Genomic DNA, 22,682 nt, shown 5'->3' with positions numbered 1-22,682 from the left:
TTTCCTTCCCAGGTTAGCTGAAAGAGTCTTGTTAGATACAGGCCTGGATAACTCCTTTAAGAAATATATTCAAAGGGTGAGTAATGACGTTCATTCTGTGGTCTGTTTTAGAATGTATGTTTTTGGTGGCTGGGTCCCACAGACGTTAGAAGGCGATAGCCCACCCTCCCAAGAGAGCCAGTGGAAGTGCACCAACTCCTTTTCCTTTTTGGATCTAGGTCTGTATTAATTATTTTCCAACATATTTGTGTGTCCGGTATGTGTATGATTTTCATATATTGTATTCCGGGTGGACTCTATATGCATTTTGACTTATCCTTTTCTTTCGCTACTGTCTAGACTCCATGAAGTGGACAACTTTAATGCCAGACTCTTCGGAAGATAGAAGGGATTGGCCGTGGCCCAGAGCAGGACACTGTGCCATCACAATTGGGAAACGTTTATATATCTGGAGCGGAAGGGATGGCTACAAAAAGGCGTGGAATTGCCAAGTTTGTTGCAAAGACCTTTGGTACATCGACACAGGTAGCTGCATGACCAACACTGTTTTTATTACTAGATCATATTTATGATTTGTTTATGCTGATATCTGTCACCCTCTTACAGGGCAGCATAAACTGCTGGCAGGGACCTTTATACGTAAAATGTGGCAAAAGATATTCTCTGATTCTCCCATGTTTATTTCAGTACATCTGCAATTTTATACAGTATACATGAATATGTTTCTATTTCAGAAAAGCCTCCTCCACCTTCACCGGTGCAGCTGGTATTGGCCACCACAAATTCCTTTCATGTGAAATGGAACGAGCTACCTACCGTTGAAGGGTATCTTCTGCAACTGTGTCCAGAATCACCGGGGACAACTGGTGCTGGAAAGCCTGCTCCCCTCAGTGAAATCACATCCACTGCACGTGCTGGCCCACTGCATTCACAGAGCGGTCTTATGTGCCCACAGCGGTTTGAAGAAAGTAAGAAAAAAACAGTATTAAAATAAGATAGTATAATTGTCCTTACCCAAGATGAGCTTTAACCCCTTCAGGACCCTGCCATTTTTCACCTTAAGAACCATGGCATTTTTTGCAAATCTGACATGTGTCACTTTATGTGGTGATAACTTTAAAACGCTTTTACTTACCCAGGCCATTCTGAGATTTTTTTTCTCATTACATATTGTACTTCATGACAGTGGTAAAATTGAGTCAAAAATAATTTCCAAATTTCTATTTTTCTACTTTTATAATAGTAATCGCTCCAAAAATAGTTATTACTTTACAGTCCCCATATGTCTACTTCATGTTTGGATCATTTTGTGAATGCCATTTTATTTTTTGGGTCCGTTAGAGGGCTTAAAAGTTTAGAAGCAAATCTTGATTTTTTTCAGAAAATTTCCAAAACCTACTTTTTAAGGACAGTTCAGGTCTGAAGTTACTTTGTGAGGCTTACATAATAGAAACCACCCCTCAAGGTATTCCAAAATTTAACTTTTTGGGCAGATTTTCCATTTTAATCAATTTTTTCCAGTTACAAAGCAAGGGTTAACAGACAAACAAAACTCAATATTTATGTCCCTGATTCTGTAGTTTACAGAAACGCCCCATATGTGGTCGTAAACCGCTGTACGGGCACACGGCATTGCACAGAAGGAAAGGAATGCCATATGGTTTTTGGGAGGCAGATTTTGCTGGACTGTTTCTTTGACTCCATGTCCCATTTGAAGCCACCCTGATGCACCCCTAGAGTAGAAACTCCAAAAAAGTGGCCCCATTTTGGAAACTACGGGATAAGGTGGCAGTTTTGTTGGTACTATTTTAGGGTACATTTTTAGGGTATGATTTTTGGTTGCTTTATATTACACTTTTTGTGAGGCAAGGTAACAAAAAATTGCTGTTTTGGCACTGTTTATATTTTTTATTTACAACGTTCATCTGACAGGTTAGATCATGTGGTATTTTTATAGAGCATGTTACGAACGTGACCATACTAAATATGGCTATATTTTTTGTTTCAGTCTTACATAATAAAGCATTTTTGAAAAAAAAAAAATTTTTTTAGTGTCTCCACATTCTGAAAGCCGAAGTTTTTTTTATTTTTTGGGCGACTGTCTTGTGTAGGGGCTCAGTTTTTTTCAGGGTGAGATGACTGTTTGGTACTATTTTAGGGTGCATATGATTTTTTGATCGCTTACTATTACACTTTTTGTGATGTAAGGTGACAAAAAATGGCTTTTTTTACACCGTTTTTATATATTGTTTTAGGGTTTTCAACTAAGGGGTTAGGTCATGTGATATTTTTATAGAGCAGGTTATTATGGACTCGGCGATACCTAATATTTCTACTTTTTTAAATTTATGTAAGTTTTACACAATGATCTAATTTTTGAAACAAAAAAAGTTTTAGTGTCTCCATAGTCTGAGAGCCATAGTTTATTTTTTTTCACTTTTTGGGCGATTGTCTTAGGTAGGCTATCATTTTTGCGGGATGAGATGATGGTTTGATTGGCACTATTTTGGGGTGCATATGACTTTTTGATCGCTTGCTATTACACTTTTTGTGATGTAAGGTGACAAAAAATGGCTTTTTCAACACCGTTTTAATTTTTTACAGTGTTTTTTTTTTGAGGGGTTAGGTCATGTGATATTTTTATAGAGCCGGTCGATACGGACACGGTGATACCTAATTTGTCTACTTTACTTTTTTACATTTTTTTTTTTAACTTTTTTTTTTGCTTTATTTTGGGAAAAGGACACTTTTTTTTTTTTTTTTTTTTGTCTCACTCTGGGACTTTAACTTTTGGGGGTCTGATCTCCTTTACAATGCATGACAATACTCCTGTATTGTGATGCATTGACTGTAAGTGTATTACACACTGTAATACACTTACAGCCTGTTTGCCTGTGAGATCCAGGGGGCTGGATCTCACAGGCTCTCCCGGAAGGCAGCCATGATACCTAAGGAAGGCATCGGGCTGCCTTTCCTGCCATCGGGTACCTGTGACAGCAGCACGGGGACCCGATGGAAGCTCCGATACCTGCAAGGACATCGCATGTGTCGCGGTCAGCACTGACTGCGGCACATCAAGGTTTAATGCGCCGGCATCGGTGATTTCACCGATGCCGGCGCATGGAGCAGGGGTCCGGCTATCAGTGACTGCCGGACCCCTGCCGCGGATCAGGCAGGCGCATCTCCTGCACCCGCCCGATCACAGGTCCTTAAGTCACAGACATCTGTGCCGTACATGTACGGCGCGGGTCCTCTACGGGTTAATCACCACAGTGTAAGCATGGGGCTTTTCATGCAATGTGTTTTATGATATGCTAGTAACGATATTAGTAAGTAGTGGGAAGGTCTTCTACTGGATTTTTTCTAGAGTATGCATAATAGAGAATATAGTAACATATATAACATTCTAAAATATTGGTAAACCAGGTGTGGACAGCCCTGCATCTCCTGAGGTCAGAGTGGACATTTGTCAACAACACACCGGCGGACTGACCAGTCAGGTGAGCCTCTATAGTATGTCTCAATGATCTGGACTATTTTCTGTTCAATCTTTGAAGTGAGTTGCTTAATTTCCTCAAGAAGACAGATTTTAATTCTGTAGTGACTTTAAGGGCCCATTCAGACAAACAGTTTGCCCGTCCAGGTGAAGTCCAAGTGTAGAACGGAAAGCACCTGGACTGAACACCGACCCATTAATGTCAATAGATCAGTTCACATAAACAATGAACTCAGATTTTGCCACAATGCACATTCGCTCAAGCGAATGGGTTCCTGAGAAAAGCGGACAGCACATGGGCGTCATCCATGTGCAGTCCGTTTTCAAAACTTGTCAACATTTACTGTCAGGAACACATTTGACCTTCCAATTGTCTATCCCAGGCATGCTCAACCTGCGGCCCTCCAGCTGTTGTAAAACTACAACTCCCACAATGCCCTGCTGTAGGCTGGTCGGGCATGCTGGGAGTTGTAGTTTTGTAATAGCTGGAGGGCCGCAGGTTGAGCATGCCTGGTCTATCCTATATCAGACTTCCTCTCACCTATCTGATAGGTTTGAGTTCCTGAGGTGCTACACACATGTATCAGACATTTATGGCATACCCTACGTGTATGCAATAGATGTTTTAGATTGGAATACCCCTTTTCTGCATTTTGGTATTGTAATGTCCAATTTGCCTTTACCTGTTCCTTTCTAATTTCCTAGGTGTCTACATCAATGTATGTGCAGCATAGTGCTTCAGACCAAGAAGTTGAGGACATGAAGGAGTCTCTGACTGACAAGCAGACACTTTCCAGTGGGCATGCAGAGCTAAATGGCAAAATAAAAACATCACCCGGATCAAAATCGGCAGGTGAGAGGAGTGGTTGTGTGGAGACGTAATGGCCTGCATGTGTTGGGCAAGCATGAGGAATGTTTTACAAGGTGCACCAGGAGGAACCCTAAACGCATCCCATATATAGGCTGATAGTAAGGGTACCAAAATGTGTGTTTGGGGCGTGACGCTAACAATCAGGATAATGGAGGTCTCACTGGTACCTTGTAAACATGGTTTGCGGTGTAAACCATTCATAGAGAAGCTTTGCATTTGCTTTAAAATGTACCTTTTTGGTTTGAGAGTGCAGTGAAAGACACGTTTAATGGGTTGTCGTTTACTTTGTGTCCTAGGTCTTCATACATCATCTAAATTGAATGATGTGCATGACTTGGACATAGGATTGTTAACTCCTGAGGTTTCTGCATCCTGTATTGTCTCCAGTGCACAATCTATGGTAACCCAGCAGAGCATTAAAACTGAGTCATCACGTACAAATGGGGCACTTATTAGAGATGAAACTTCACTAACTACATTCAGTACACACTCTGAAGGTTTGAAACAAGTTTCACATCCTGTATTTTCAGCCATTTGTTTGTCAAAGCTGTCAAATTCAGGGTAAACATGAACATTATATTTCTATTGTATGTATATTATTACAGGCTGTGGTGTACATTTTCTACTTTGTGCTTTAGTTTTGATTCATTTTTATTTGTTTTAATATTAATGTAAAGGCTATGGACACCTACACGCCTTTTTTATGCTTGCATTTTACTCACTTTTGAAAATCGTCTTTATTAAAAAAAAAATTGGCAGTTTTGCTGTTACAGGGTTTAAATTTCAGTCTATTTGCAGACTGTCACTTTCTGTTAACTTGGAGTCCTGTTAGATGCCGGCTCATACAGAGCTCTTATCTCTAATCTCCTCACCTCTCCTTTTTTTTTTTTTTTTTATGAAAAGAATATGGCTTACATGAGTGTTTATGGTGTCAGGAGTCAGAGTTCTACATGAGCTGTCGTCTGATGGGACTAAGATGAGAGCAATTGCAAAAATGATTTTTAGGCCAAAATGAGTAGATCACTCCTGAAGGAGTTTATAGCCATTAACTTAAAGGAGTCGTCTCACTTCAGCAAGTAGCATTTATCATGTAGAAAAAGTTAATACAAGACATTTACTAATGTATTGTTATCCATATTGCCTCCCTCCTTTGCTAGTTGGACTCATTTTTCCATCACATTATATACACTGCTCGTTTCCATGGTTATGATCACCCTGCAATCTAGAGGCTGTCACTTTTTCCTATAGTGTGCAAGCACAGCCACCACTGCTGGATTATTGGGTGGTCTGTAACCATGGAAACGAGCAGTGTATAATGTGATGGGAAAATGAGTCCAGCCAGCAAAGGAAGCAATATGGACAATCACATTACATTAGTAAGTGCCTTGTATTAACTTTCTCTACATGATAAATGCCATTTGTTGAAGTGAGAAAACGCCTTACATTTTTTTGTTAATTACTGTTCATACACTTGAACTTTAAAAGGGGGTTTCTAAAAGTTAAATATTGATGGCTTATCCCCAGGATATGTCATCAATATCTGATCGGTGGGGATGTCAGCCATGCTGAGCAGCTGTGTGAGGGGGTTAACACTGCAGCCTCTTGCCGAGCTTGTGACGCCACGTTCATTGGTCACATAGCCTTTGTGCTCATTTAAGTAAGTGGGACTGAGCTGCAATACCAATACAGCTGCTATGCAATGTATGCTGCTGCTCCTGGTGGACCATGAAGAGCCTGCAGCATTTGCCCAAATGCTGCGGTACTTTAAAACAGCTAGAAATCGGACCCCCACCAATCAAATATTGATGACTGAAATCACGGAAAACCCCTTTAATGCCCCCTTTATTCTAGAAAACAGTGCTAGCTTAAGTTTGGACTAGTTAAATTAAGTGTCCCCATAACAAAAAAAAAACTAGACCAAAGTTAGTGGATTTTCTACTGATAAACAGGGTATGTAATCTCAGCGGCTGTTCTAACTGCTAATCTTTGTGGACATGCTGTATAAATGGTAAGACTGCGGTCTTGTCTCATCCAGTTTGTTTCTTTCCATCTAGCTGCATTATCTTCAAGGGAACAGTGCCCTTCCCAGACAAAGAGCACCTCGGTAAGTTTTTTATTTTTTTCTGAATAGTAAATTTCAGGACGCATTTCAGAAGATTATATTGGTGGAATCCATGATCTCTGCTCTTCAAAAGTATAGATCATCCAAACACCTTTTATCAGGGATGGCACGGGGATGGTTGGTACTTGCATAAAGCCTATTATTTTAAAAACATTTGACATGTTGGAAGTTTTTATCGGTTGGGGTCTGGATTACCCCTATTAAAAAAAAATATATATATATATAGAATCAAACAAAATCTCAGCTGTGCTGTTTGTCTCCATTTTGGTGCAAGTAGTATATGGATCTGGAGAAAATGCATGTGTTTTTCCTGGAAATCTCGGAGGTGGTGTTGTGAAGGTAGATAGGGAATGAAAAAAATGACAAGTTATGTTAAATCTTTTCTCCTAAAACTGTAGATCAGCTCTTCCTGCTCTATAACAGCTCTTCCAAGGTGACAAATTCCCTTTTAATGGGAACCTAGCCCCTGCACTGTGCTGCAGCATAGGCTAGTGACAGATAGCAGTGAAATGACAGCAGTCTGTCACTTCTGTGATGGCAGTCAGTACTTGCTGAAGATCACAGTGCCTGCCAGTGCTGCGATGGAGATCAGTCCGATGAGGCTTGCTGTCCTCGTCCTCCCACGCCTCTGTCAACTGGAGGCGGGGGCAGCAAGCAACATCGGACCCGTCTCTCTCGCAGTGCTGGGGCATACTGTGGGCTTCGGCAAGGCGTTTTTCAGTGATTTTCAGTATTGCCTTTTTGTAGAAGGATTCTTTTTAACTGGACAACTAGAAGAATTCCCTCACCATCCTGACATACTGCCCTTTCCAGAAATCGAAAGAACCTCGGATTATGTATAGCCTCGCTAAGGGTGTTATTTGTGGTTTTCTAACAGATGAATGGTCAAACTGGGGAGCAGTCTGCGTTGAAGAATGGTTTGCTGCAATGGTATGATGTTGGAATCTTCCAGAGCAATAGTGCCGTGGTCACGCACTTCTTTATACTTCCAGACAGCAGTCAGAGTCCTAGAGACAAGGTACCATCTATGTGTTGTCTGCGTTATATGGTTACAGTCACTAGTCTGTTCATGGTACGGCAATCAAAAGCCTGAACCTGTATGAGAAGGACTGATTTTCTGTGAATTTTCTTGCCGATCCTGTAATTGGTTATTGGGATTCTCCAGGCATAGTTATTTGCCTGGAGAACTGTTCTTACATTGGACTAATTTGCACTGATATCAGGTTTTTTTTAACATTACCACGGCCACTTGGCTTTTCATACTCCACCAATAAGCTTGAAACTATTAGTGGATCACCCGACACCCCGACTGTGTAACTCCGTTGATAGATGCTCCTAGTGCCTTCCGGGGACTCCAAGCACTCCGCTCGACACCGATACCACCACAGGAACCAGGAACAGCTCTTACAAGAGCTAGGAGTAATAGCCAGGGGAGTATACACGTATAGCAATCCCCACACACATGAGACGAGGCTCTATGTTGAATGTAAAAACAGCAACTCTTTATTGAGGGCTACCCGCCCCTATTTATGCAGGTCCCCATCTGGTGGACACGCCCCTAGGGGACCAGAATGGAGACTGTGACACAGGACAGATATGCAGCAATTCAGGATACACAGACACAATACATCCCCACAATGCATCATGGTTTCCTCCTCTCTGCCCTGGAGACACCCGAGGAGCAATTCAATTATCTCTCTCAGGACAAAGGGAAATCGCCAATACACATGTGGGGACAACAGGACAGAAATCACCATTTAAACATACAATGTCACAACCCTTACAGTAAACACAGACATTTAACATATCCCCAGATAGCTCAAGTCTGAGTGCATATCATTAGATGAATGGCACTCAGACTACACGAATACACTTAAATTAGCTATCTGGGTGCCCTCACATAACATACAATACAATTCCAAAGACAGATTTAAGCTGTGCGGCCGGTCTGTCTTCTCCTTTAAAGTTAGTATGGGCCATAATCCTGAGGCAAGAGGCTGGTAAACAGGCCTCTCCAAAACCCAGTGGCAAGGTTGGTTTCGCCACAATTAGTATAGTCTGTAAATGGTCACTTAGCTGCTTGTGTCAGATACAAGACAGAGTCCACCTCCGCCGGTCTTAAAATGAGACAGGCGCAATGTCAGGCACGATTCACACATGAGTTTAGGGAAACTATAAAGGAAAGACATGTTTCTCCGCTTTATTTTTGTATCCACAAATGCATTTTGTGACTTTTCATGTCTGAATCCATTTTGTATTTGAAAGGTCCCCAATGAAGCTATTCACTGCCTAAGGCCTCATGCTCACGACCATTGTTGGCTGGTGTCTGTATTGCGGCCCGCAAATGGCCGGTCTGCAATATACAGGTCCTGGACGTGTGCACACCGCATCACGGATGCAGACCCATTCACTTGAACCCCACGGAAGCACTATGGAGTGCTTCTGTCGGTTTTCTGTACGTTCCTCTTCACCGCTACAAAATATAGAATTGCTCTATTTTTTTGCAGTGCGGGCAGATCACGGACACATTTAAGTTGAATGAGTCTGCATCCGTCTGTGCCAGTTTGCGCTACCCAATGCACGTCACGGGCGGCACACATTCTTGTGTATGAGCCCTAACTCATATAGTTGATGCCTCTACACTGTTTTCCCTAATGAGCTAGCTATGAGTCCACTGGTGGAACATGCTGGAATAGACAGGGGGTGTGAAAAAGGGATATCTAAGGCAGAGGTACTGGTCTGCAGGCAGTAATTTTAGGGCAGTATCCTGATTTCTTATGATGGAAAGTTCTGCATAGATCTGTATCATAGAGCCAGATAGGATCAACGTCTATGTAGATACTATGTTGGACCGGTATCCTTCACCACCAGATTATCCTGTTTCTTACACACCTGCTGACTAACATTTCACTTACCTTTTAGTTGCTATGTATTCTTCTCTTTATAGGCTGCAGATGTCGACTTATCTGACTACACTATGTTGAAGAAACATGACCTGTGTCCCGGAAGTGTGTACAGATTTAGAGTGGCTGCAATAAATGGACGTGGAATTGGAGCTTTCAGTAAGATCAGTCAGTTTAAGACATGTATTCCTGGATTTCCTGGGGCTCCGTCTTCCGTTAAAGTCGCAAAGGTAAGACATCAGAGATGCTTAGAGGTGTAAGGCTCTGTTCACATACTGTATTTTTGTTGGATGTATACATGAAGAATGTTTTCTTCAATCTGAATTACTCTTTATATGTATGTTTGTGTGTGTGTGTATATGTATGTATGTATATGTGTGTGTGTGTGTGTGTGTGTGTGTGTGTGTGTGTGTGTATATATATATATATATATATATATATATACATGCATACATACATACAGTTATGGCCGTGAATGTTGACACCCCTGAAATTTTTAAAGAAAATAAAGTATTTCTCACAGAAAAGTATTGCAGTACATGTTTTGCTATACACATGTTTATTCCCCTTGTGTGTATTGGAACAAAACCAAAAAAGGGAGGAAAAAAAGAAAATTGGACATAATGTCCCACCAAACTTCAAAAATGGGCTGGACAAAATTATTGGCACCCTTAACTTAATATTTAGTTGCACACCCTTTGGAAAAAATAACTGAAATCAGTCGCTTCCTATAACCATCAATAAGCTTCTGACACCTCTCACCCGGAATTTTCGACCACTCTTCCTTAGCAAACTTCTCCAGGTCGCTCTTATTGGAAGGGCGCCTTTTCCCAACAGCAATTTTAAGATCTCTCCACAGGTGTTCAATGGGATTTAGATCTGGACTCATTGTTGGCCACTTCAGAACTCTCCAGCGCTTTGTTGCATTCATTTCTAGGTGCCTTTTGACGTATGTTTGGGGTCATTGTCCTGCTGGAAGACCCAAGATCTCAGACGCAAACCCAACTTTCTGACACTGGGCTCTACAGTGCGACCCAAAATCCGTTGGTAATCCTCAGATTTCATGATGCCTTGCACCCAGTACCAGAGGCAGCAAAACAACCCCAAAACATCAATGAAACTCCACCATATTTCACTGTAAGTACTGTGTTCTTTTCTTTGTAGGCCTCATTCCGTTTTTGGTAAACAGTAGAATGATGTGCTTTACCAAAAAGCTCTATCTTGGTCTCATCTGTCCACAAGACGTTTTCCCAGAAGGATTTTGGCTTACTCAAGTTCGTTTTTGCAAAATGTAGTCTTGCTTTTTTATGTCTCTGTGTCAGCAGTGGGGTCCTCCTGGGTCTCCTGCCATAGCTCTTTATTTAATTTAAATGTTGACGGATAGTTCGCGCTGACACTGATGCTCCCTGAGCCTGCAGGACAGCTTGAATATCTTTGGAACTTGTTTGGGGCTGCTTATCCATCATCCGGACTATCCTGCGTTGACACCTTTCATACATTTTTCTCTTCCGTCCACGCCCAGGGATATTAGCTACAGTGCCATGGGTTGCAAACTTCTTGATAATGTTGCACACTGTGGACAAAGGCAAATCTAGATCTCTGGAGATGGACTTGTAACCTTGAGATTGTTGATATTTTGGTTCTCAAGTCCTCAGACAGTTCTCTTCTCCTCTTTCTGTTGTCCATGCTTAGTGTGGCACACACAGACACACAATGCAAAGACTAAGTTCTCTTCTCTCCTTTTTATCTGCTTTCATGTGTGATTTTTATATTGCCCACACCTGTTACTTGCCCCAGGTGAGTTTAAAGGAGCATCACATGCTTCAAAACAATCATATTTATCCACAATTTTGAAAGGGTGGCAATAATTTTGTCCAGCCCATTTTTCTCGCCCATATTCATTGGGGGACACAGGAACCGTAGGTATAGCTATGTCCTCTAGGAGGCGTTGACACTAGTAAAAGCTGTTAGCTCCTCCCCTGGCAGCTATACTCCCTCCAGCCAGGAGAGAGCGCTTCAGTCTGCGGCACCACTGCTTGAGGTGCCTTTGCTTATTTCCTAGGGGGCGTGGCAACAGTCGGTACTTGCAGGTTCCCGACACGCTTACCCTAGTGCTATATGGGTGCCACCAGTGGACACGGTGGCTATTCCTTCCTTTGGTGCTGGTTTTGTGCATAGTTATAACATCTTCTGTCTTCTCAGGGGGTTCCTAGCATCACTTGTGTCCTAGAGTACCCCCATCTCCATGGGCCTACGTTGTTCCAGTCGGTCATGATATTGTCCGCATCAATACGTAGTGCGTACTCCATTGCACATATATGGTGAGTACGTTCCAGCGAGTTGAGTGTTTCACTTACTCTGTATTCTCTATCCTCCACTTCCCCTTCTCTGGGAAAGTGGTTATGCTGGCACTCAGGTTTAGCTCCTACAGCTTGTTCTACTCCACAGGTGCAGATTTTCGTTAATGCTCGAGTTCGTGGTCACTCCAGTGGGACATCCCCCTCAGGTAGGGGTCCTACCCTGGAGCTAGCTTGGCAGTTGCGCCTGTTCAGCGCCCTTCCGGGTAGAGTTTTGAGGTTAGCTCTACTTCACTGGGGCAGTATGGTACGTGGCTTCTGAGGATAGTCTCAGGCCTCCCCCTCAGTTTTGCGCTGACTGGGCAAGCGCTGGCTACTACTGTGGGAGCGGTATTGCTTACCACTACATGCTTGGTTCTTAATGCACAGCTATGCACAGCTCTTTCGTCAGGCGGTGGACTATTTTAACACTGAATTCGATGGCCTCCACGGGGACCCCCTCCTGTGCTGGGGTATGGGGCTAGCAATACAGTGCGTCTCCCCTTGCTTGGCTTCCTCCTCAGGCGGTGTTTTTGCACAGCCACTTAGTCCTTAGCTACTTCGGTACAGTGCCGGACGCAGACGGGGAATGGGCTCAAACCTAGTCTATTCTTCTCCTGTCTTTTCCCCCTCTGGCTCAGGGTTCATAGCCGTCCCGCATGCCTTGGTAGTTCCTACGTTGCTACCTTCCCTCATCTGCATTTGCAAAGGGTATTAGTTTGGTGGACTTCCTTTCCAGGCTCGATCCGGTCCAGACTGGTGGGCTGTGGCGCCCTCCACATTTCTCCTTCTACGGGGACTCTTCCATGGGTCTGGGTGAGCTAACTGTATCTACACGAAAGCTTCCCGCCTTTTTTTTTCTCCAGATCCAGAGTTCCGCAAGCGTGCGACGGGACGCCCTGATTCTCCTTGGTGGGAGTTCTCCCTCCTTACGCGTTTCTTCTCCTCCTTCCCAGGGTTCTACGGAGGATCCAGATGGAGGACATTCCGACAAATCCTAGTCGCTCCGAGTTGACCCCGTAGCGTGTGGTATGCTAACCTCATTCTCCTTCCTGGAGACGTCACTGCCACTCAGAGACGACTTTCTTTCACGGGGTTCGGTCTTACATCTGCATTTCAATGTCGGCGTGGCTATTGAAACCTCTGTTCTGACGTGGAGAGGGTTTTCAGCGGATGTCTTCTGCACTATGATTCAGGCCAGGAAGCCTGCATCACCCAGGGTCTATCGTAGGACCTGGAGGTCCTTCCTGGGCTTCTGTGAATGGCAGGACATCCCCTCTCTTCCTGTTTTTTTTCTCTCCCCACGGTCCTATCCTTCTATATTCAGGGTTGGACCTTGGTTTAGCCCTTAGTTCCTTGATGGGTCAGGTGTTGGCGCTTCTGTCCTGGGGCAGCTTCCAGCGTACTCTGGGTTCCCTGGTGCCCATGGGAACTTTCCTTCAGGGAGCGGCTCATACGGTTCCTCTGTACCGTCCTTACAGCCTTGGGATCTGTATGTAGTTCTCTCAGCCTTCCAGTCTTCTCCATTTGAGCCCTTGCGGGAGTTCTTACTCCGGCTCCTGTCCTGGAAGTTAGTTTTTCTTGTGGCTATCACATCCATCAGGCGGGTGTCTTAGTTGGGGGTGCTCTCTTGCAAGATCCCCTTCCTGGTTCTTCTCAGGGATACAGCAGTTCTCCAGCCCATTCCTTCTTCTCCCGAAGGTGGTCTCTGACTTCCATATCAATGAAGTAATTGTCCTTCCTTCCCTGTCCCTTTCCTTCGCACCCTATGGAAGGGAGTTACATTATTGGACGTTGTCAGATAACCCTCGCTCCGGAGGGTCCTCGCTAGGGGTTGGCGGCCTCCAAAGGGCGATTGCACGTTGGATTCGGTCTGCAAGCGCTGACACATACCGCGCCCGGAGCAGGGTTCCACCCTTGGGTATCACGGCTCGCTCCACTGAGCGGTGGACACTTCTTGGGCTCTGTCACGGCTCGCTCCACTGAGCGCTGGACGCTTCTTGGGCTCTGGGGCATCGCACCTCAACTGCGCAGTTGTGTAACGAGGCCGGTCCTCCTTACACACATTCACAAAGTTTTTTCCAGGTGCATTCTTATGCTTAGCTCGCAAGGTCTTGCAGGCGGCAGTTTCTTAGCTACCAGCAGGGACGCTTGCTTCCATGGGTCTGTGGTTTTTCCCTCCCCGTGGACTGCTCTTGAACGTCCCACGGTTTCTGTGTCCCCCAATGAATATAGGCGAGAAAAGGAGATTTTTGTAAAACTTACCAGTAAAATCTCTTTCTCGCTCTTCATTGGGGGACACAGGACCCACCCAGTATTGTTGTCCGGCCACAGTTGTAGCTGTTGCTGGTTTGGACCCCGTTGGGTCCTTTGACATGGTTGGTTTTCCACGTGTTTTCTCTTTGGTTGGCTTGCTTCTAGGGATCGACCGATTATCGGTTTTACCGATATTATCGGACGATATTCAGGATTTTGATCAGTATCTGTTTTGCCGATATTCCGATAGCTTATGGGGAACACAGATCGCGCTGCTGACAGCGCTCTCCGTGTTCCCTCAGCAGCACAGGGGAGAAGGAAGCAGTGTCTCCCTCCCCCTGTGCTGCTGCTGCCGCTGCCGCCGATGAGAGGAGGGAGGACAAGAGAAGGGGAGGAGCTGTGGCCACTGCGCCACCAATGAAGAGAAATCTCTCATTCATTCATATACAGGAGGCGGGAGCTGCAGAATGACATAGCCGGCTCCCGACCTCTATGAGCAACAGCTGCGATCTGCGGTAGTTAACCCCTCAGGTGCCGCGGATCGCAGCTACCGCTCATAGAGGTCGGGAGCCGGCTATGTCATTCTGCAGCCAGCTCCCGCCTCCTGTATATGAATAAATGAGAGATTTATCTTCATTGGTGGCGCAGTGCACCCCCCCAAAGCCCCCCAGTATTAATCATTGGTAGCGCAGTGCGCCCCCCAGTATTAATCATTGGTGGCGCAGTGCGCCCCCCAGTATTAATCATTAGTGGCGCAGTGTGCCCCCAGTATTAATCATTGGTGGCGCAGTGCGCCCCCCACCCCACCCCAGTATTAAAAACATTGGTGGCCACAGGATCCCCTCTCCCCTGCTCCTCCGATCAAAGCCCCAGCAGTGTAATCCTGGGACTCTTATCGGTTACCATGGCAGCCAGGACGCTACTGAAGCCCTGGATGCCATGGTAAGCTCCATGCTGCTGTGTGCACAAAGCACAGAGCAGCAGGGACAGTGAGAGCTCCTATTCACCCTGATAGAGATCTAGGATCAATTTTTTTTTTTTAAATAAAACACCAAAATATTAAGTATAAAGGAAAAAGAAAGATTTACAAAAAAAACTACACATTAACAATAAACATAAATTTTCAGCAGATTTGTGTAGGAATTTTTTATTTATTTTTTCAAAAATGAAAATTCCCAGAATATTGGTATAAATTATCGGCTATCGGCCTGAAAGTTCACAAATTAGCAGTATCGGCCCTAAAAAAAATCAATATCGGTCGATCCCTACTTGCTTCTCCTACTGCTTCTCACAAACTGAAGCTCTCTCTCCAGGCTGGAGGGGGTATAGCTGCCAGGGGAGGAGCTAACAGCCTTTACTAGTGTCAACGCCTCCTAGAGGACATAGCTATACCCATGGTCTCTGTGTCCCCCAATGAAGAGCGAGAAAGAGATTTTACTGGTAAGTTATACAAAAATTTATTATTATTTTTTTCCCTCCCTTTTTGGGTTTTGTTCCAATACACACAAAGGGAATAAACGTGTATAGCAAAACATGTGTAACTGCAATACTTTTCTGTGAAACATACTTCATTTTCTTGAAAAATGTCAGGGGTGCCAACATTTACGGCCATGACTGTGTGTGTGTGTATGTATGTGTGTGTGTGTGTGTGTATATATATATATATATATATATATAATATATATATATTATTTAACAGAAATTTAGCTTTGACAGAAATATCTGTTTTCTTTGCAGAATGCAGACTGTGTTCATATTTCCTGGGAATCGCCTTCTTCACCAACAGGAAATATATTAGAATATTCTGCATATCTAGCCATACGCACTTCTCTTCCCGAGGCTCAAAACCAGCTAGCATTTGTAAAGATTTACAGTGGCTTAGAGACATCGTGCACTGTAACAGCTTCCCAGCTTGCAAATGCTCATGTCGACTGCAGCTCCCGGCCTGCGGTGGTATTCAGGATTTCTGCTAAGAATGAGAAGGGATATGGACCTGCTATCCAAGTTAGATGGCTCCAGGGTGAGCAACCGCCCTGTCTAATACAGTTCTTACTGCTGAACATACCCTGCCATAGGACACGTAACTTATTTGAAACCTCTAATAGTATGGCAAAATCTTTAAATAAAAGACCATATGGGGCAACCCACAGTATTTTTCTGCATTGTTACAAAAATACTGTACACGCATTTTACTGAGACATTAAAGGGGATTTCTGGGAATATTAACTTTTTTAAGAGAAGGCCCCTAGGCCGCATCACCTCCCGAAAGATTCATACTTGCATGCTCCTCACCACTCCCACCCCGTTTCCTCCATCTTTCAGTCCTTGGGTTGTTTTCTTCTGGCTGGGCCTGGGCATGGCCATGTATGCCACTACAGCCAACCACTGGCTTCAGCAGTGATGTGTCCCCAAATGTCAAGAAAACCAGCCGGGGACTGGAAAATTTAGGAATGGGAGCCAGTGTGCAGGATCAGAGCAGCGGGGAGCAGGTAAGTATGAATCTTTAAGGAGGCAGTGCAGGCTAGAGACCTTCCCTTAAAAGTCTACTATTCCCGAAACCCCCTTTAAGCATGTTGCACTGGCAGCACTGATTGGATAGTGTCAGACTGTTCAGGGAGCCCCCACCCAAAATCATTTTGGACCTTTATTATGGATTGCTGTCAGTTTATTGCCAAACTTTTAGCAGGAAAAATATAGAGTCATAAGTATAGATGCTAGATATTATATGGGGAATGCAAGTAGTTAAAGGGGTTATCCAACCCCTATAATGCCCCCCAAAATGCCTGGGCCCCTTATACTGGTCATACTTACCCTGGCACCCGCGTCAATTCTAATGCACCTCCCCGTCGCGTGGATCAAAATTTCCGGCGGGGGTGGTGGGACTGGGCCGGGAGTCTCAGCCCAATAGCAGGCCGCGACAGGAACGATCCTCCCTAGCATTGCAGTTGATGCCAGGGAGGCTCGTTCCCGTTGCGGCCTGCTATTGGCTGAACTACACCCCCCCCCCCCCCCCACACTCCTCCCCCCCCCCCCCCGGGCAATTTGGGGGGCATTATAGGGGTTGGATAACCCCTTTAATGTTTCATCTCTCTATCAGCGTCACAGTACTTTAGGGCAGACCTGTCAATCACAATTCAGCAACCCATTCACCTGTTCACATTAGTGTGCAGTCATTACTTTGAGTGATTCATGATTAATGTTAAACTATCTAAATGCTCTTCCGTTTTTTTTCCAGAGAAAACATGAGGCTTCAAGTGGAAGATCATAAAGAGAAAGGCAGTTCTGATCTGTTTGTCACTTTGCTGGGAAGAATTGTCTTTTACTAGAGCTGTGCGTCTCAGTTTTTTGTAAGATTTTGTAAATCTCCAAATGTTTATTTTTTCATTCTGCCTCTACTTGTATAGATATACATATGATCTAAATATATGATGACAGTATATACTTTTTCATGTTCTATTATAAATGTTCACTATATTATACATGTTAGTGATATGTACTCAGGTGGGACTACGTGGTACAGTTTCTAATAATTGGAAACTGCCTTCTTGCTTCCATTTATTTTTACCACTTACATATATTTGTACCTAGTTTTAAGCAATAAAATGGTGCAAAGGGACGGGAGGGATCTTCTAGTGCAATACAGTAGGCACATAGCACTTCCCCTTGAACTAGGGGTATCCTGCCAGTTTTCCGTGAAAGAATAACTAGGGAGTAACAAGATGTTACATCAGAATTTTTTATTTCTACCCTTTAACAGTGTATGTTTACAGTAGACTGTGTATGTGTATTGCACTTTTAAATGGGGTATATTTTTTGGGGGGTAAAATGTAAAATCATATGCAAAAATGGTTTATATTGCAGCTGCCTGGTCATTATGTATTTATGATCTGTTTGGTAACAAAAGCATATATTCAGTATTGAGCTTATATTAGGGAATTGCTTTACTAGTATATAATGGAACGCTTCCCATTGGCTACAGGAGGGAACCTCTGACCGCCGTAAACAGCAGCCTGTAGTCTGTGGATTCTCCGGGAATCTTTTGGGGAGTAAAAATATTCCTGTGTCAGCAGCCCAGTTGTATGTAGACTGCTTCTGCCGCTACCATCAGCTCAGTACATAAACATCTTAGCATATTCAGCAACATAGTAAGCCCTATGATTTTGCCCTACATTTTGATGGCATATTGAAAGTCCCATCCACATGTAGTGTTCAGTAATTTCCGATGGATCTGCGGTGCGGCATTCGCCCCGTCTAACTCATTTGTGTTGCTTTTCTGCTGTCATTTTGAAACCAGAGGGTATACTACTACACTATGTTTTGCACAAGAATGTAAATCCTTGAGTCAATATGATGAAACTTTGGGGGTTATTTTTTTTAAGACTGGCGTTTTAGACGCTGGTCTAAGTAAGGCCTTGCACTGGCGGTGGTCGACCAAAGATATGTAGAGGCACCGTCCTCTACATAACTTCGGTGGATCCACCACAAGGAAGCTGGTGTAGATTTAGAGTAGCCTAAAACAGGAGTAGAAAATAATGAAGAGACAGGCTGCCGGCCCGCCCCCTTCTCCTCAAGTGCTGCACCCACTTTCTTAGACCTGGCGTGAGCAGGGAAAAGTCACAGATTGCGGCACAAATAACCTTTGCGCTGCAATCTGCGCCTGAAATACGCCTAATATAGATGTTTTTCTGATTAGTAAATTACCCCTTTTTTTCTGTGTCTTTGGATCAATCATTCAACAGTGATTTCCATGCAAAATATTGCTGGGGAACCCCTGAGAAATGTGTCCACTCCGGGGGATCCCTTAAAGTATAACTGTCATTTTAATTTATTTTTTTGGAGTATTGGATTGTGGTGATTAATATCTCCTTGGTGGCCCTATTTCAACTTTTCACTGTGTACTCAATTACCCCTTAATTCCACAGTTTTGTTCCCTGTACTGCCTACTTTTATCTGTGCTTAAAATCAGGTTGCTATGCATGGTCTGTCTATATGTTGAAGGACGCAGAACCACGCAGCCTGCAAGGTCAGATTACTGATAGCCAGGGACTGTAAGTAAATGATTAAAGCCAGGTCCTCCCCAGCAGCTGATAACAGTGCCAGTGCACTTCTCCCTGTCCCTGCGCTTGGCAGACGCTCCCTCACTCAGCAGAGCTGGAGAAGGCAGAGTGGAAGCAGCGCAGACCAGGGAAGGGAGATCTGCCGTCTGCTCAGTGTATAAATGACAGCAACATGTGGTAAGAGGACCCCTTTGTGCTGCAGGAGATTAACCCTTTAGGGGGAGGGCTCTGGTTACTGACACTTTTGGGGGGCTATTGTTACTGGCTAGTGAGGGCAGGCAGGATTAGCCTCAGGGTGAGGGCAGTGGCGGCCATCTTAACTGAATAGTGAAATTGTAGTTTTATGCAGACTGGTTGCTAAGGGCTGAATCTTATTAAATATGGGGTAAGTCAGTCTAATAGTAACGGATTCTGGAATATCATGTTATTAGTAACTACATATATGAAAATTGAAATTAGGGTCTAAGTGTGACAGTTATCCTTTAACACCTATCGCTCATAGAAGCTTTGAGTAGGGGGCAAGAAAAGCGTTCTATATTCTTGCCCATGATCTTTATTTTCCCCCACAGCAACTCCATGGGTTAAATAAGTAAAAACAAGTCTCCAGTCGATCTGTGCCATATTTTTGGTTTCCATTGATGGGATGTAGGTCTGTCGTTTTGACATGAACAACTTTCTGAGCTCAGCACCCAGCAATTTGTAAGCTGCTATGGGGCTGATGAAATAATAAGTAAACCTAAACATACCCGCCTAGGTCCCAGCACCACTGCTCCGTCCTCTTTCCTGGGCTGCAGCCAGTGACGTATTGTTTAGGGTGCAGTGATGACGTCCCTTATACTGCTGCAGCCAATCTCTGGCCTCAGCAGTGTGCAGCATGAGACTACTCAGTTATTGGCTGAATGGTGTTGGGCTGTGTTCCCCAACTCCAGTCCTCAGGACCCATCTGCCAGTTACAGTTTGAGAATATCCCACTGAATAAATACTTGCGGTAAGCCCTGATGCATTGACACTAATTATATCCCCTGCTCAATACTAAGAAATCCTGAAAACCTGACCAGCAGGTAGGCCCTAAATACTGAAGTTGAGGAACACGTGTGTATGGTAAGTCACAGCCCTATAGATGTTTCTTAAAATAAATAAAAAATACTTGGATTTCAATGAAGTCTGTTTGTTTCCGTTCAGGAACCGTTTTTTTTTTTTTGGCCGGCCAAAAAAGCCCTGCATGCAGGATTTTTTGTCTAGTCTTTTTGATGGAATCTGCAACAGCGGCCCGGAACTGAGCAGATGTGATCAAGCCCTTAGGTTGTTTGTGATCCATCGCTGCTACCTGTGATGGGTGATACAGCCCATTCTTCTGAGCAGCGGCTTCATTTTCTCCACAGTCCCAGTAGTATACCTGTTTTTGTCAATTCATATAAGAACTAGTTGGTAATGGCACAGGAAGGTGTGAGTGGGATATTGCTGCTTGTGCACATTCTGGATGTTTGACAAGATGCCTGAATCACCTTTGTCACTTACCAGTCGCTGCTCAGTTTGGACTCCTTAGGTCTGCTGTGCTCCAGGTCCTAGCTATCAACTTCTGGGACTTCTGGAATGGATGAGTGTCAAATGTGCCGCTGCAGCCAATGACTGGCTGCAGCACAAATGAGCCTCGTCCACTCTGGAAACAAGTATACACATTAGTCTATTGTCCGCTGCAGACGTTTTCATGGGGAGCTCCCAATTTCCTCTTCCCTATAGATGATGTCGGGGGACAGATGCATCGGTTGCAACAAATTATTCAGCACCCCATCCTATTGTTCTCTAGGAGCCTGACAGCAGCTGACCACTGTTAAAGGTGTATGGGCACCATTTATTTGTTGTGGCTGGGGGGTATTGGTGTCTTTATTTTTAATCCATTTAAGGTCATTAATGTGGCTTAGAGTTGACAGTACTGTCTCGGCCCTGTCAGATTGTGAGCCTAAAGATGGCCTACACATTAGACAGAAGTAAGGTTGATGGTTGAACAACCATGGAACAAATGATCATGATCATCTGGTAAACGATTGTTTCCCCGATGCATCCATAGACGTCTTAGTCCATATTGGCAGTCCTTTAAACTGGCCATACATGTTCATTGATGCCAGGCAACGGAAAACAATCTTTTTGGAGACAATATCTTATGGAGAGATTGCTTGTGGACAAGCGAGTATAGGACATACATTTTAAAGGGTAACTAAAAAAAACACAAAAAACTTCAGCTTTTATCTGCTCAGATTTTCTAGCGTGTGGAGTACAGATGCCATATATTTTCTATGGAACCATACTGTACATGCCTGAAAAGCCAAGGGGGATGAGCGTTTTGAGCAGCACTTCTGCTCCTTTGGGAGTCATTTACTAACCAAAAATATGTCTATATTAGGCATATTTCTTGTGCAGATTTGCAATCTGCAACTTTTCCACGCCAGGACTAAAAAAAGTGGGCGTTGTGAGGAAGGTGACGAGCTGTGAGGCATTTTCTACGTTTGGTTTAGGCGTAGAAAATTGTCTAAATGTAAGACAGCTAGGAAGCTGTCTTACATTATGTAGAGGTCGGCACCTCCTTCATAACTCCAGCAGATCCACTGCCAGCTATAGGGAATATTAAGACCGGCGTCTAAAATGCCGGTCTTAATAAATGACCCCCTTTGTGTTTTATACAAATTTTTAGCTGCCCTTTAAACATGGCTGACCTTTTGCCAAATGATAATGGTCTGTCATCGGTAGACTAAAATGCCCATTGTTGTTAAATTTCACCCAGCAAACAATCATTTTGATTAAAATCGTCCTTTTTTTTATTATAGAAATGCCTATTCTTGTCCGCAAAACGGACAAGAATAGGACAGGACTCATAATTTTTGCGGGGCCACGGAATGGAGCAATGGATGCGGACAGCACAAGGAGTGCTGTCTGCATCTTTTGTTGACCCATTGAAGTGAATGGTTCCATATACGGACCATATGTGGAACGCAAAATACGTTTGTGTGAACGAGCCCTTAGATTAATGTGTATGGCCACCTTCAATCTTTCTCGTGCCTCTAAGTATCCGTGTGTAATACTGCCTTTTCTACAGTCCTAAATGCAAGTTCAATGTAATGGTTATGAGCCTTACCCACCAATGTTTACAGATCGCTCCAACTCATTGTTCCTATGTGAACATGTCCTATATTAGAGTCAAGCTTGCTTTGCACTAATCTTACTATTGACCTCATGCATGTGGCTTTATGTTGCAGCACATTATAGAAAAGTTGTCTGACATCTTATCCATATGCAGTGAATAAAAGTGGTTAAAGGGAGTCTGTCACCACCATATGACCATATGTAGCACTTACATGGCTCTGTAGCACACCTATACAGGATTGTAACTGTACCTTTGTTCTTTTCTTTACACTTGCATAAGTAGGAAAAATGGTGTTTAATTCATATGCAAATGGTCACTCGCAAGTGCCCAGGGGCGGTGTTCAGTGTGTAGGTGCCTAGGCTGCTCTGCCTTCTTTGCACTTTACTTCTCCCCCAGCCTTTGCCCACCCTCCAAGTCCTTTGCGTCATCGTTAGGTTCAGCCGAGATCCCGTGCCTGTGCAATGCTTCGCCGGGCTGGGGCATGCGCACAGTCATGCCCATT

At 44.0% G+C, this 22,682-nt stretch overlaps 1 protein-coding gene across 1 annotated transcript in view; it reads left to right on the top strand.

Moving 5' to 3' along the window:
* The window catches only part of HCFC2 (host cell factor C2), a 29,764-nt gene extending 10,667 nt beyond the window's left edge, over positions 1-19,097 (top strand). Inside the window, 11 exon segments of the mRNA XM_044277284.1 lie at positions 112-218; positions 340-525; positions 735-968; positions 3,427-3,500; positions 4,202-4,349; positions 4,664-4,864; positions 6,422-6,471; positions 7,367-7,507; positions 9,437-9,622; positions 15,722-16,004; positions 17,220-19,097. Coding sequence (XP_044133219.1) covers positions 112-218; positions 340-525; positions 735-968; positions 3,427-3,500; positions 4,202-4,349; positions 4,664-4,864; positions 6,422-6,471; positions 7,367-7,507; positions 9,437-9,622; positions 15,722-16,004; positions 17,220-17,230 — 1,621 coding nt within the window. The 3' untranslated portion in view covers positions 17,231-19,097.
* Positions 19,098-22,682: the final 3,585 nt, after the last annotated feature.

This window comes from Bufo gargarizans, chromosome 2 (assembly GCF_014858855.1).
Source record: "Bufo gargarizans isolate SCDJY-AF-19 chromosome 2, ASM1485885v1, whole genome shotgun sequence".
NCBI lineage: Eukaryota > Metazoa > Chordata > Amphibia > Anura > Bufonidae > Bufo > Bufo gargarizans.
Note: the sequence above shows the minus strand (reverse complement) of the source record. Positions and strands in the feature narration are given on the sequence as shown.